The 15,096-nt window shown below is 35.5% G+C and overlaps 2 protein-coding genes across 2 annotated transcripts in view; one reads left to right on the forward strand and one right to left on the reverse strand.

Annotated features, from left to right (window-relative positions):
* HHLA2 (HHLA2 member of B7 family) overlaps positions 1-15,096 on the reverse strand; it is a 184,299-nt gene that overhangs the window by 163,360 nt on the left and 5,843 nt on the right. The window lies entirely within an intron of this gene.
* The window catches only part of IFT57 (intraflagellar transport 57), a 63,896-nt gene that overhangs the window by 24,157 nt on the left and 24,643 nt on the right, over positions 1-15,096 (forward strand). Inside the window, exon 6 of the mRNA XM_005548231.5 lies at positions 6,476-6,598. Coding sequence (XP_005548288.1) covers positions 6,476-6,598 — 123 coding nt within the window. The remainder of the gene's footprint in view (positions 1-6,475; positions 6,599-15,096) is intronic.

Here is a 15,096-nt window from a genome sequence, read left to right on the forward strand (position 1 = left end):
TTTAAAAGATGGTAATAAGACTCCGTGTTTCATGGTGTTATTGTTGGGCATTTAACCTATATGTAAAAGCATCTAATACCATGTTTGACATGTAATAATAATGATAATAACTGCTAAAATATACCAGGGGTTAATATGTATTATACACTGTGCAAGCCTTTTAAATACATTGTCTCATTTAATGCTCACAGCACCCCTTCCAATGAGGAAGGTGCTGTTATTCTCATTTTACAGATGGGTACTCTGAGATTTAGAGAGGTCACGTGACTTGACCAACAGCTAGTAAGTCATGAAGGTGGGATTTGAGCAGATGTGATTCCAGACCCATTCCTCTTAACATTTACACCATGCTGTTGTGACTCTTAAGACAACTTAGTTCCCTTTTCCTTGAGTCTTGGGAGTATTTAATCTTGAGAGTTAATTTGACTTTTAACACCCTCTCAGTAGGTATATGATTTGAGTTCTTCAAATGAATCTGGACACTAGTATATCCATGAGGTTGCCATCTCATGTTTATTTTTACAGAACATAGCCTTTCTTTGATGCTTGACCAGAGAATTACTGGAACAGGATTCTGAGTAGATTTTTAACACTGTATGTTTGATTCTTGAAATGACTTCGATGGTGTGCCCCACTGTTTGAGCCCAAGGTTACTTTATGGGATAGTGTAGACTGTTATTTTCAATTCTTCCTTTGGCAGTCAGGATCAGTTCCCATCTCATCAGTTTCTCTTTTTACCTAGGACCAATTATTACTCCCATTAACTGGCCTCAGGCTCTTCCTAGTAGTCTGCAAATTTTGCAGGCAGCAATTAAATCCTTTTAGCTTTCTACACCAAGCACAGTGCCTGAATTCTTACCTTGAATGTTGTAGGAGTTTAACAAATGGATTATTAGTTTAATTAATTAATTATAAATGAGACTTCTAGATAACTTGTGCCTTATGAGCTTCTAATTGTTTCTTCTGCAGCAGTAACTGGAAAATGAAACTTCCCAAAAGCAATGTTTTATCTTAGTTAACATGTTAGAGAGGGACTTTGTCATGATGGTATAAAATTTTGATTAAAAGAAACAGCAGTTTATTTCTCTTTTTCAAGTAACCCACATAAAGTACCATTTGTTAAATGGAAAAACAATTGGGAAGAAAAGTTTTCTCAAAGTATTATAACCAAGGCACAGTATAGTTTTAAAATGATTTATACTTTATATATAGGGCTTGCTCAGTTAATGTATCCAGTTATTAGGCATTAAGAAATGTTGAGTGAGGAGTGAGGTTATGAAATAGATATGCAACCATGGATGTAGAAAGAAACCGTATAGTTTGAATAAGTTAATGCTGCTCTGCCAAATCTAATGTTCTCTTTTTGCCCTTTATTCATTTAGTAACTGGGCCATTTCCCCTCATATATTAATTATGGCCTACGAGTGAGTGAAAATTTTTGAGCTCCTACGTTAAATCATTTTAGGACATTGGGAGTGGGAGTTAGCAAATTGTTGCTTACGGGAACCAAATAATAAGCTAGTAAGGGTAAATGCAACTTACTAAAGGGTCTAACATAAAAACAAATAGCTTATGCACTGGCATACCTTAATGCAGCATTTGATCTTTATGTACCCTACTGCCTCAGATTCTAGGTCTGGTTCAAACGGCCACTGCAAACCCATCTGTCTTTATGAAAAAGGCCCTTCCTTCAGTAAAACATTTTGAGTATGTTATTCACAACTTGAACAATCCCGCATCCAGGCCTGAAGAAAGTGGGAGTATGGATGGGTGTGACCCCTTGTCTTGTTTGGTGATTCTGAACTTCAATCTTGTAAGGAGAGAAAGAAAGAGGGGGTAGAAATGAGGGTTGGAAATGAGGGTGGAAATGAGGGTTGGAGAGCCCTGGCTTTGGGATTTAATCAACAGCATCTAGCTTCAGTTCACCCCAATGGTACTCCATAAATCAAACTTATTTTTATTTATTTTTTAATTTTTTTATCTTTAGTTATTATGAATACATAGTGCATATTTATGGGTTGTATGTGATATTTTGATACAAGGCATACAATACGTAATGATCAGATCAGGGTAGTTGGGATATCAATCACCTCAAGCATTTATCATTTCTTTGTGTTAAGAACATTCCCATTCCACATTTTTAGGTATTTTGAAATATATAATACATTATTGTTAATTATAGTTGCCCTATTGTGCTACCAAACACTAGGTCTTATTTTTTCTATATAACTAATGCAGTTTTAAATAACTATATTTTCATATCTACTAACCATTCCCTTTTTATCCTTCCTCCCCGCTACCATTCTCAATCTCTGGTAACCATCATTCTACTCTCTACCTCCATGAAATCTACATTTTTTTTTAGCTCCCACATATGAGTGAGAACATGTGATATTTGTCTTACTGTTCCTGGCATATTTCATTTAACATAATGACCTCCAGTTCCATCCATGTTGCTACAAATGACAGGATTTCATTCTTTTTATGGCTAAATAATATCCCATTGTGTATATATACCATATTTTCTTTATCCATTCATCCCTTGATCAACACTTAGGTTGATTCCCTATCTGGGGTATTGTGAATAGTGCTGCAGTAAACATGGGAATGCAGATTTCTCTTCAACATACTGATTTCCTTTCTTTTGGGTATATGCTCCACAGCAGCATTGCTAGATTATATGATAGATTTTTAGATTTTTTTGAGGAACCTCCAAAGTGTTCTCCATAGTGGCTATATTAATTTACTTTCCCACCAACAGTATACAAGTGTTCCCCTTTCTCCATATCTTTGCCAGCATTTGTTATTGCCTGTCTTTGTGATAAAAACCATTTTAATGAGGTAAGATGGTATCTTGTGGTTTTGGTTCTCATTTCTCTGGTGATTAGTAATGATTAGAGATCATTTTTTCATATAATTGTTGGCCATTTGTATGCCTTGTTTTGAGAAATGTCTCTTTTGATCTTTTGCCTATTTTTTAATTAGATCATTTGGGGTTTTTTCCTACTGAGTTGTTTGAGCTCCTTATATATTCTGATTGTTAATCCCCTTTCAGATGGGTAGTTTGCAGGTATTTTCTCCCATTCTGTGGGTTGTCTCTTCATTATGTTGATGGCTTCCTTTTCTGTGCAGAAGCTTTTTAGCTTGACATGATCCCATTTGTCCATTTTTGCTTTGTTTACCTGTGCTTTTGAGGTCTTACTTAAGAAATCTTTGCCCAGACCAATGTTCTGGAGCATTTCCCCAGTGTTTTCTTTTAGTAGTTTTATAGTTTCATGTCATAGATTTAAGTGTTTAATCCATATTGATTTGATTTTTGTGTATGGTAAGAGATAGGCATCTAGTTTCATTCTTCTACATATGAATATCCAGTTTTTCCAGCACTATGTATTGAAGAGACTGTCCTTTCCACAATGTATACTCTTGGTGTTTTTATCAGAAATGAGTTGGCTGTAAATGCATGGATTTAAATCTGGATTCTCTGTTCTTTTCCATTGGTCTTTGTGTCTGTTTTTATGCCAGAACCATGCTGTTTTAGTTATGGTAGCTTTGTAGTATAATTTGAAGTCAGGTAATGCAATGATTCCAGCTTTGTTCTTTTTGCTCAGGATTACTTTGACTATTCTGGGTCTTTTGTAGTTCCTTATAAATTTTAGATTTTTTTTTTTTTTATTTCTGTGAAGAATGTCATTAGTATTTTTATAGGGATTGCATCTGTAGATTGCTTTGGGTAGTATGGACAGTTTAATAATATTTATTTTTCCAGTCCATGAACTTGGAATATCTTTCCCTTTTCTGTGTCCTCTTCAATTCTTTCATCAGTGTTTTTGTAGTTTCATTCTAAAGATTTTTTCACTCCTTTGATTAAGTTTATTCCTAGGTATTTTATTTTAGCTGTCGTGAATGGGATTACTTTCTTGGTTTCTACTTCAAATTGTTTACTGTTGGCATATATAAATGATACCGATTTTTATATATTGATTTTGTTCCCTGTAACGTTACTGAATTTATCATTTGATGCAGTATCTACATTCTATTAAGAATCACTCAAAACTGCTGCTGAGAAGGCATGCTGTCTTGTTGCAGCCTGATTTTGCAGGGTTGGGATGTGGGGGCCCATAACCTTGGCAGGAGTAACCCTGTGTGTATACCCACACACATGCCCTGAGGTCAGGGCTCATATACCACTAGCAAGGCATATGTCCTCCCTACCCCAGCCCCCACTAGTTTATCCTGTGTGGTATATAAAATGAGAAATTGGGTCTCGTGGAGTCTAAGACAGGTACTCAGATGTGCCAGTGAATGTGCATATGCCTAGTTCTTCCAAACATATGCATCTTATTGATGCCAGTGTGAATTTACATGGCAGAGAACCTTCCCTATTGCTTTAGGTTTTGACACAGAGACCCATTATCTCTTTTCCTGCCGTCATACACAGTCTCATGTAACTTCACACGTATCTACTTTGTGAATGAAGCACCTCCTTCGCCAGCTATGATACTCTTGTGCTACCCTAGATCCAATTTATATAGAAGTATACAGCATTAAGTACTCTAAATAATACAATGTTTCCATATTTAAAGTAGAATCTTGAGCTTTTTTTTTTTTTCACATTTTACTTAATGTTTTGGTTTTTTATACTTCTGGTTTTCTAAATGGAATACATTCAGACCACGTATTATAAAGTGTAAAAACGTGTATTAGTTATCCATTCTCAAATGGTGAAGTTAAAAATATATAGTCCCTTGAATCTGAACAAAAAGCAGTATAGGCTTTAAGGCTCTGAGTCTAAACAGGACTTGCTGTTATGAGCTAGGAGGTAGGAGAGGCTTTCTTATGTTAGCACTGTTCCAGAGTCTTAGTTGGGAGTGAGTTCAAAGCCTCTAAAGACCTCAGGCTCCCACAGAAATACAAACCCTAATGTAAGATTAATCTTCTGGTTAGTGTTACATCTGATTGGAAAGACTAATCCAATGAGCTTTCATTTAAGAAATGTGATTTTAGTGACATAAATATATATTGGGAATGTAATTTCATCATGAGGTTGTTCACCTAGTTTTTATTTTTAAATTTTGTATTATGGAATGTTTCAAATGTATACAAAATTAGAATAAGATAATGAACATGCCACATTATCCAGTTTCAGCAGTTGTTAACATTTTGTCAATCATGTTTTATTTAAAGCTGCCTCCCTTTTTTTCTTTGCCTCATAGTATTTCAAAGTAAAATTCAGACATCTTGTCAATTCATCAGTAAATATTTTAGCATTTATTTCTAACTTATAAGGCCTTTTTAAACAAAACCATGTCATGTCATACCTATAAAATTAGTAATTTCTTAATATCATCCAGTATTCTCCCATATTAAAACTTCACTGATTGTCTCAAAAATATCTTTTTATAGATTATTAAAATTAGAATTCATATAAGATTCATACATTTTATGTCTGTTTATATCTCTTTAGTCTCTTTTTCTCTATATAAACATTGATATTTTAATTTTTTCTTTAGATTTATAATTAAGAGAGTTAAAGGGAAGAATTGGTACCAGAATTACTGCCTTAGATTTTATCTTTAAATCATTAATCTACATTATTTATATTTTCAGATCCATACATAATGCTGAAATGTGAAGGGGTGGGGGGAAAAAAAAGAGTGGGCCTTTTTTTGTTGTAATTCAAAAACAATTATGATGGATTTTTGTTATTCCAATGCAGAAACCAAATGCAGAAATTTGGCCCCCTCCCTATTTGAGTTCAAGTATGTCTATATTAAATTACACTTTAAGCTATATTATAATTTGACCTAATAAATTTTCACTTCAGTTATGAATACAAATTTTGTAAATAGCAATTCTTTCCTTCTGGAATTTTTTTATATTGTGTCTTTCAGATTTGGGGTTTGTATTTCAGTATAATAAATTTAAGTGTTTCTTCCTTTTTTTTCTTTTTTTTTTTCGAGACAGAGTCTTGCTCTGTCACCCAGGTTGGAGTAGTGCAGTGGCATAATTTTGGCTCACTGCAAGCTCCGCCTCCCGGGTTTATGCCATTCTCCTGCCTCAGCCTCCCAAGTAGCTGGGACTACAGGCACCCGCCACCATGCCTTCTTACCAAACATGAGTGAGTTTTCTTACCAAACATCTTTTCTACTGTTACCAATTAACATACCTAAATGGCTTGTTGGTCCATTTGATGGTATTCCTGTTGAGTTCAATCTGATGTCTTAGAAACATTTTTCCTTGTAAAAATAGTTGAATCATATATTTGCTTCTTTTTTAATATGTATTTTGCTATTCTACCAGGTTGGTGCATTATTTTCTTTCAACATTGTAGGAAGACAGAAAAGAATTTCTTCTTCCACTATAATTTTAACACTACCAATTCTTGATTTAAATTGTGCAGTACTGCTAAAATGCCTCAAATTTTTACCATTTCTTTTTATAAACTCTCAATCTTGTGATATCTTTCCTTTCTTAGGATATGAACGAGACTGCCAAACAAGAAGATATTTTGGAATCCACAACAGATGCTGCGGAATGGAGCCTAGAAGTGGAACGTGTACTACCGCAACTGAAAGTCACGATTAGGACTGACAATAAGGTATCAAAGAGGGAACACATTATCTTAAAAAAAATGTTATAAGGAAACTTCAGGGTTAGGGGTACTCCCAATTATAAAAATTATTAAAGAAGGGCAGTAGGATTCAGTTTTCAGCATTTTTGTCTTAATAAGGATTTAACAAATTGTTGTTGAATAACTGAATAATGTAATCTGGTCCAAAAAGCGAAGCAAAGATCTTTAAAAGAGTGATTTGGAAGACATCATATTTGCCTGGTGTTGAGGGGTATTTTCTCAGAAGATTTTCTAGGAAGTCATATTATGTTTAGATGAATAGGAATTCCATGACCATACCAACGGATTAGAGTTATAAGATAGGTCAGAGCTCTGCTGCATGGCAAAACAGAAAGCAGTCTGGAAGTGCTCTTAGATAATCTATTCAATACATGTGATTAAAAATAAAATGCTGGTCCCAACACTTTGGGAGGCCGAGGTGGGCAAATCATGAGGTCAGGAGTTCAAGACCAGCCTGGCCAACACACCGAAACCCCGTCTCTACTAAAAGTTCAAAAATTAGCTGGGCATGGTAGCACACGCTTGTAATCCCAGCTACTCAGGAGGCTGAGGCAGGAGAATCGCTTGAACCCGGGAGGCAGAGGTTGCAGTGAGCCAAGATTGCACCACTGCACTCCAGCCTGGATGACACAGCGAAACTCCATCTCTAAATAAATAAATAAAATGTTAAAATAATCAAGAAGTCATGTTTAATAAGATTTAGGGATTAGACCAGATTAATTCACCCATTGTATCAAGTTTCTACTTCCTTTCTAGTTACAATTTGATAAATACTGTTGTATTAGTTCGTTTTCATACTGCTATAAAGAACTGCCCAAGACTGGGTAATTTATAAAGGAGAGGTATAACTGACTCATAGTTCAGCATGGCTGTGGAGGCCTTAGGAAACTTACAATCATGGCAGATGGCCAAGGGGAAGCAAGGCATCTTCTTTACAAGGCCATAGGAAGGAGAAGAAGTGAGCAGGGGAAATGCCAGACAGTTATAAAACCATCAGATCTCGTGATAACTCACTCGCTTTCACAAGAACCCCGTGGGGAAACCATACCCATAATCCAATCACTTCCCACCAGGTTCCTCCCTTAACACTTGGGGATTACAATTCAAGATGAGATTTCGGTGGGGACACAAAGCTAAACCATATGATTCTGCCCCTGGCTCATGTCCTTAACATTTCAAAACACAATCATGCCTTCCCGATAGTCCCCCAAAGTCTTAACTCATTCCAGCATTAACCCCAAAAGTCCAAGTCCAAAGACAAGGTTAATCTGAGACAAGGCAAGTACCTTCTGCCTAGTAGCCTGTAAAATCAGGATTTGAACTGCACAGGTCCACTTATAGGCAGACTTCCCAATAAACGTTATACCCAGTATGCCTGCTATTCTGCATCCTCTTCCACCTCCTCTTCCCCTTCTGCCTCTGCCACCTCTGAGACAGCAAGACCAACCACTCCTCTTACTCCACATGAAGACAATGAGGATAAAAATCTTTTTAGTGATACACTTCCACTTAATGAATAGTAAATATGTATTTTCTTTCTTATGATTTTCTTAATAACACTTTCTTTTCTCTAGTTTACTTTGTTGTGAGAATGCAGTATATAATACATATAACATAAGGAATACATGTTGTTTATATTATCAGTATCATTTCTAGTCAAAAGTAAGCTGTTAGTAGTTAAATTTTTAAGGAGTCAAAACTTATACATGGGCAGCCCTAATCATAAACCCAACTATATTTGCATAAAACAGTAGAATTAGCTTATCCCTTCCTGCTTTAAATCTTAGTGCTGGCAGGAGAATCGCTTGAACCCGGGAGGGGGAGGTTGCGCTGAGATTGCGCCATTGCACTCCAGCCTGGGCAACAAGAGCGAAACTCCGTCTCAAAAAAAAAAAAAAAAAAAAAAAAAAAAAAAAAATCTTAGTGCTCACATCTCTTTCTTACTAATACATGTCTTTGTGACACTTATTTTTTTCATAACAGGGCACTTTAGTCTGCATTAAAAACCTGTTTAGGCAGATATCTTTTCTCCACAGTGATATTCTTAATGGCACCTAGGAACTCATCTTCTGCCATTTAGTCATCAGAAGCTGAGTCTCCTGTTACCTTGACACTTCTTAAAGCCAAACCTCTTTCAAACATTATCAAACCATCCTTTGCTGGCATCAAATTCTCCAGCTTTAGATCCTTCACCCTCCTTTTGCTTTAAATTGTCATATAATAATAACTTCCTTTTTTCTTGAATCATAATGGAGGCTGTAAGTATGTCTTTCTTACACCCACATAAAAGCTGCATTTTCAGTAAAAGAGAAAAAGTATTTTGCAAAAAGTAAAAGGTTTTTGTGCCTGCTGTCGTAGCTGCAGTGATGGCTTCATAAATTTTCTTTTTTTTACAATGGTTCTTATGCTGGATTCATTTATCTTGAAATGACAGGCATCCTCAGCTGCAGACCTCAATCTACAGTACATATCAAGGAATTCATCTCTTTATTGTAATGTCAGGACTTTTCTCTGCTTCTTGGGAGCACTTCCAGCATTGCAGGTGACATTTGTATGGGTCCCATGGTGTTATTCAGGGTTTACGCTAAACATGAAAAATACTTGAAGATATTGCACTAAACATGAAAAGTACATGAAAACCTCAAGAAATAACTTTTTACTGTGATACATGATTTATTATAGAGACTAACTGCTCACTTGGACGTGATTAACCTCACACATTTTAAGCAATATTTGCAACACTTGAGCTCATCACAATAACAAAAGGTGGCTACAAAATTATTATAGTAGTACAGATTATACTACAGTTAATTTTATACACTTATGATTTAATACTGCATATCTACCTTCGTTTACATTTCTGTCAACTGCAAATGGTGCCACCATGTACAGTCTGTGTTTGTGTGCATAAATTTTGGTAAACTTTAACTTTTCGTAATAGTTTTTTTGTATATTTATGGTAGTAAATAACATAGACTAGTATCTATGTATATTTTATGTGTTTATAACATATCTAGCTTTTTCTTAATTTTTTCGATATTTTAGCCTATGTGGTTCATCTGCAACTTTTTTCAAATTGTTGCAAATCTCTAGAAATTTTTTGTATGTATTTATTGAAAAAAATCTGCATATAAGTGGACCTATGGAGTTCAAACTAGTGTTGTTCAAGGGCCAACTACACTTCTAGGGTGGTTATATATCCAGAGAACAATTCAGATCTGCCCCAAGTTGGAATAATGTGGCTAAAGATGCAGCCAGAAGTTCTGCTAAGAGAGTAAAAATCAGCGAAATCCTAGCTCATGCCACTTTAGTAATGCCTCAGTTATGACCTAATGAGTACAGCTCAGGAGTCAATTTCTTAGAAACTGACTGTCTGAGGATACCTAAACTAGAGTAGTCCTTTAGGACAATTATTGAAGGATAATATTTTCCTACATAATTGAAAATTTTTAAATTCCTTATAGTAACATGCAAACTTTTTAAATTTTTAAATGAATCAATTGAAAGTTGCTGAGTTGAATATAACAAAAGTTGAAGCTGAGCTGCCAATGAATTCTCCATGTTCCATATTTCTGGAGAAATAGAAAAGGTCAATGCATATTCATATAAATTTTCACTTTCTGTAATTTTGATTAATTTTAAATTGCTAAAGAAATATTTAATACTGTTTCTTGAGGAAGAATATTCTATCTTTTTGAGTTTTCTTTTTACTATACAAAGCAAACCTTTGACTTTGTTAAAATAAATGGAGACCACCCAAGTGAGACCAAGCAAAGGCTATTTATTCAGAGCTTACTGTATAGCAAGGGAGTCAGCCACCGTCATATCTGTTTGGCAAAGACTCAAAAGCAGGTAGGGAAATTTAAATGATTTTTAGTGGAAAAAAGGGAAGATTTACTATATGTTCAGATATGGCTGGTAATCTTCAGGTGGGCTAAACTAGAAGCAGGATATAATATGTGACTGGCTGGTTAAGGGAGGGGAGGATATTTGGCTTTGTCTGGTTGGTCCTACACTGGAAGTGGGTGGCACGCAAAAGTGGAAAAGCCAGCAGTCATTGATTAAACCCTGTTTGGGGCTGATTGATACAGAGGCTGTGGTTTTGCTTCCTGGTCTGGCTGCTGCAGATGGTGGGTCACAGTTACATATTTGTATATGAGCTGGCTGTTGTCTGTTGTTTACTTGTACAATTAGTGTCTCAACTTCATGTATTGACCCAAAGGAAAGTGGCTTCTAAAATCATCAATCCTATTAGTCTTTATCAAGAGCATGATTTTTTTTCAAGGCAAGTTTTTTTTAATCACAATGGAAACCAAATAATCATTAATAATATTTATTCCTGTTCTCTAGAAATAAGGAAGAGCAGAAAGTGTGAAATCAGTTTTCAACTAAACCCTACTTAGGCCCTTTTCTTCAATTATGCAGTACTTATTACTAAACGATTGTGCATTATAGTGATTTAATATTAGGTATTTAATGCAATGAAAAAATGTTCTAACATGCTTTAATGCCCTGTGGATATTGTAATTAGAATTTTGATTAATGACTTAAGTAAATTTTTTCCAAATTATAATTAAATGTTTCCTACTTTGTTGTTTTAAAAGATAGTTGGGTAGGTATCCCCTTCATTCCACCAAAATGTCTCTAGTATTAATAATTATGTAAATCTTCAGGTTCATTACAAGGAATTTAGATAAAGAGATTATTTTTAAAAGGCCTTGGAAGTATTACAGCATGTGTTTCTAATTATCTCAAACCTTTGATTTACTGCACTGCTTTTTAATACTTACCTATTCCTTTAGTGTCTGACTTAGAGTGCAGTTGTGAAAAGAACCTTAAACTTTAAATTTCAACTCCAAGCCATTGGATTTTGTTTTAACATAAATAAACTGTATAAGCGTTGCCTTGAGTGATTCACAGCAGGAAACATTTCTAGAAGAGTCATTGTGCTAAGGATGGAATCATTGCAATAGTATTGAGCCCCTGGGCCTCTCTAGTCACAGTGAGAGCCAAAACCTGAGAGAGAGAAGAGAGGCCTCCTTTAATCAGCAGGTAGAATTCCATTTGAATGAACCTGGAGGGACCACAGAATTGCTATATTAAATCTAAGTCTCTTAGAATTGGAAGCCAAATCCTGCAGAAAGTTACAATGGTAGACTTTCTCATATTATAGACAAATCTGTATCCTCTAGAAACAATAGAGGATTTTTCCCTCTCATTCCAAAGCAGTGGAGAGGGTAACTTGATTTGACCTTCTGCCATGGATGCAGTATAAGTGGGTATTAATAAAATTTAGCTTTTCTAAATATTTTTGACCTGCAGGGATTTATAAATTGTTATGATTTAGGAATAAAGAGTCTTTGTTAAGACTTATACTCTGGTTGTTAGGATATGTTGGTAGGTTTCTTGCATCCATGAGCAAATATATATATATAATCCACATATACAATATATAATAATATATATATTATATATAATCTGTGGCCTAGAATATGGGAATACGTTTTATGTATATAATCGTTATTAAAATGGGACTCTGCCTGTTATTTGAATAATGGAGAAACTACAGTTATAATTCTTAAAGATTTTCTGGTAGACCTTCTGTTGAGAAATATCCACGTAATTTAAAGAAAAACAAGGTGCCAAACAAAAAAAAAATAGCTTTTACAATTACCAGTAACAAATGTAAATACAGGTGGCAATAAGTCGGTCTCCATGTGGCTCGATGCAGGAATAATAGCTCCAATTACTGTCACAAATGTTTGTAATCGTATCTATTGCTGCCAGACAATAAATGCTTTTTAATATAGTAAGGCCATAAATGTACATGCTGCTGTTGTTTAAACAAAATACAATTTTCAGCGAATGTATTCTTAAAACACCTGCTATAACCAGAAAGAGGTGAATGCTATCAAAATAAACAGCCTAAATTAACTAGACACACATACATTTTTAGAGCAGCTTGTATGATTACTCAACTGCCATGACGTCCCAGAGAATGAGGGGAACTATTCACTGATGGACTTTCACAGACAAGCTTTCTTTAAAAGACTACACAAAACAGAATGTTGTTTTGGGCTGTTGTATTTGTAAACAAGTGTTATTTTGTGGACTTAAAGTTGTATTGCAAGGTCAGCTGTTTGTTTGTTTCATGTGGATCCTGGACAGAGATCAAAGTTGTGGGAATATTGTGCTTAAAATTATACATGTAAAAATACAGTAAAGGGTTGGAGAAAAACCCAGCTATTCTTAAGCAACTAAAAAAGATTTGTAGTTGCTTCTGTCATAGTCTTGTTGAACATTCAGGATATTCTGTGTTTAAAGATAGTTGATGATTCCTTCCTTCCTGTTTACCCTGAGTGTGATAAATGTTTCAACTGGATCAGAGAAAGTTTCCATTTATCACAAGTTGAAATAAGAGAATGACTGTTTTTGCTTTAGAGATTACCATCAGTTGTAACTAAAGAGCATCAACAGTGGTAGCAGTTTTAAGGAAATAACCAATAGACTCCATGTTATATAAATACTGCAGAGGGAAGTTGCTGGTGCCTCACTGCTGATATACCTCAACTAGACATTTGTGATTGAAAGCAGTGAATTAATACACATTGATTATAATTAAAATTTCTAGACTACCTAAATATTTTATTATTGCAAAGAATGATTTTTAAAAATTACTTAATATGAACTATGAATTGAAGCATAAAGCCTTTGTCATATGGACCTTCCTATAAAATGTACTTTTTGTTGGCTTGACTCATTTTTCTAATCAATTATATTAAAGTGGTTCTATCACTGAGTTTTATTAAAAATTTCTTAATATTCTAACAAATTTTACCTCTATGGTTTTTATCCCATTAATTTGATTTTGTTTCCTTCTACCAAGTAACAATTTATGTTTCTTGGTTTCTCAAATATACAGGAGAAACCTCTATTGTTTTTAGGGTTTTTTGAGCTGGGAGGAAGTGGGGAGTTTTATCAGCATGAGATCCAAGTTTTGGTTCGTACATTCCTGAAGTTGGGAGTACTATTGGGGTCACCTGTTCTGGTGTTCCACTGTAGTTACTCAGCATCTTATAAAATAATTAAATTCTCATTTGGCCTCTGGGTGTTCCCACATTCTCACAGAGGCCTGATTCACTCCCTGTCTGACTTGCCAAATCTCTTCTCTTTGCTTGTAACTCCTTCTAAAGCCTGGAAATTCTCACTCAGAAGATCAATGTGGCCATATGAAAGGGGGTGTTAATAGAGTAAGCATGAATAATAGGTCTGAGTCAACATATGAAAACTCTTTAGTTTCAGTAAAGATAGTCTTTGAGCATGTTAGAAATATAATTTTTTCACTAAAAGGTATTATATTTAGAGATTATAGATCTCCAGTTTCAATTATGTGATAGGTAGGTGTGAGAATACCAGTGATTATCATCGCCTTCCTTACCGATGATGTACAATGTTTTATTTTTCTCTACAACGAGAGGAATTTCTAGAAAGCAGGAACATCCCTGAGGAAACACATATTTCCAGTGATCATGATTATTCCCACATTGCCTGCAACAAATACAGTGTAGCAGGACGGGCAGCAGACAAAACTCCTCAGACACCAAGTTACAGAAGGAAGGGGTTTATTCGGCCAGGGGCATTGGTAAGACTTCAGTCTCAAGAGCCGAGCTCCCCGAGTGAGCAATTCCTGTCCCTTTTAAGGGCTCACAACTCTAAGGGGGTGCGTGTGAGAGGGTCATGATTGAGCAAGCAGGGGGTACGTGACTGGGGGCTGCATGCACCGGTAATTGGATCGGAACAAAACAAGATAGGGATTTTCACAGTGTATTCCTATACAATGTCTGTAATCTATAGATAATAGAACCAGTTAGGTCAGGGGTCGATCTTTAACTACCAGGCCCAGGGTGTGGCACCGGGCTGTCTGCTTGTGGATTTCATTTCTGCCTTTTAGTTTTTACTTCTTCTTCCCTTGGAGGCAGAAATTGGGCATAAGACAATATGAGGGGTGGTCTCCTCCCTTATTCCCCCCTTTGAGACTGTCACTCATTTTATTAGTGGGAGTTCTCACTTTCATTTTCACTATCCATGTCTTCTTGCAAGACAGATCGATAGTGATTTATATAGTACATTTGTGCTGAGGCATTTTGGTGAACTAAGGTAGCAATGAAGCTATCATTCGAAGAAGTACAGGTAGCAAACAAGGGAGCGGTAAGTAGGTTCCTATTACTATTATAACTCTTATTATAAGGGTTTTAAATCCTCCTAGCGCTGGGAGTCATTTTCTAAACATGGCCCCAGGATCAAATCTATGCCATACTTGCACGGGCACATGTGCCAGTTTTGTCATATCTCTAACCATGTTTTCAACTACTTGCCCTTGATTATCTATGTGTAGGCAGCAACTAGTAAGGTTAAATTTCCTACAGACCTCTCCTTCAGCTGCTAATAAGTAGTCGAGAGCCAGT

This window comes from Macaca fascicularis, chromosome 2 (assembly GCF_037993035.2).
Source record: "Macaca fascicularis isolate 582-1 chromosome 2, T2T-MFA8v1.1".
NCBI classification, from domain to species: Eukaryota; Metazoa; Chordata; class Mammalia; order Primates; family Cercopithecidae; genus Macaca; species Macaca fascicularis.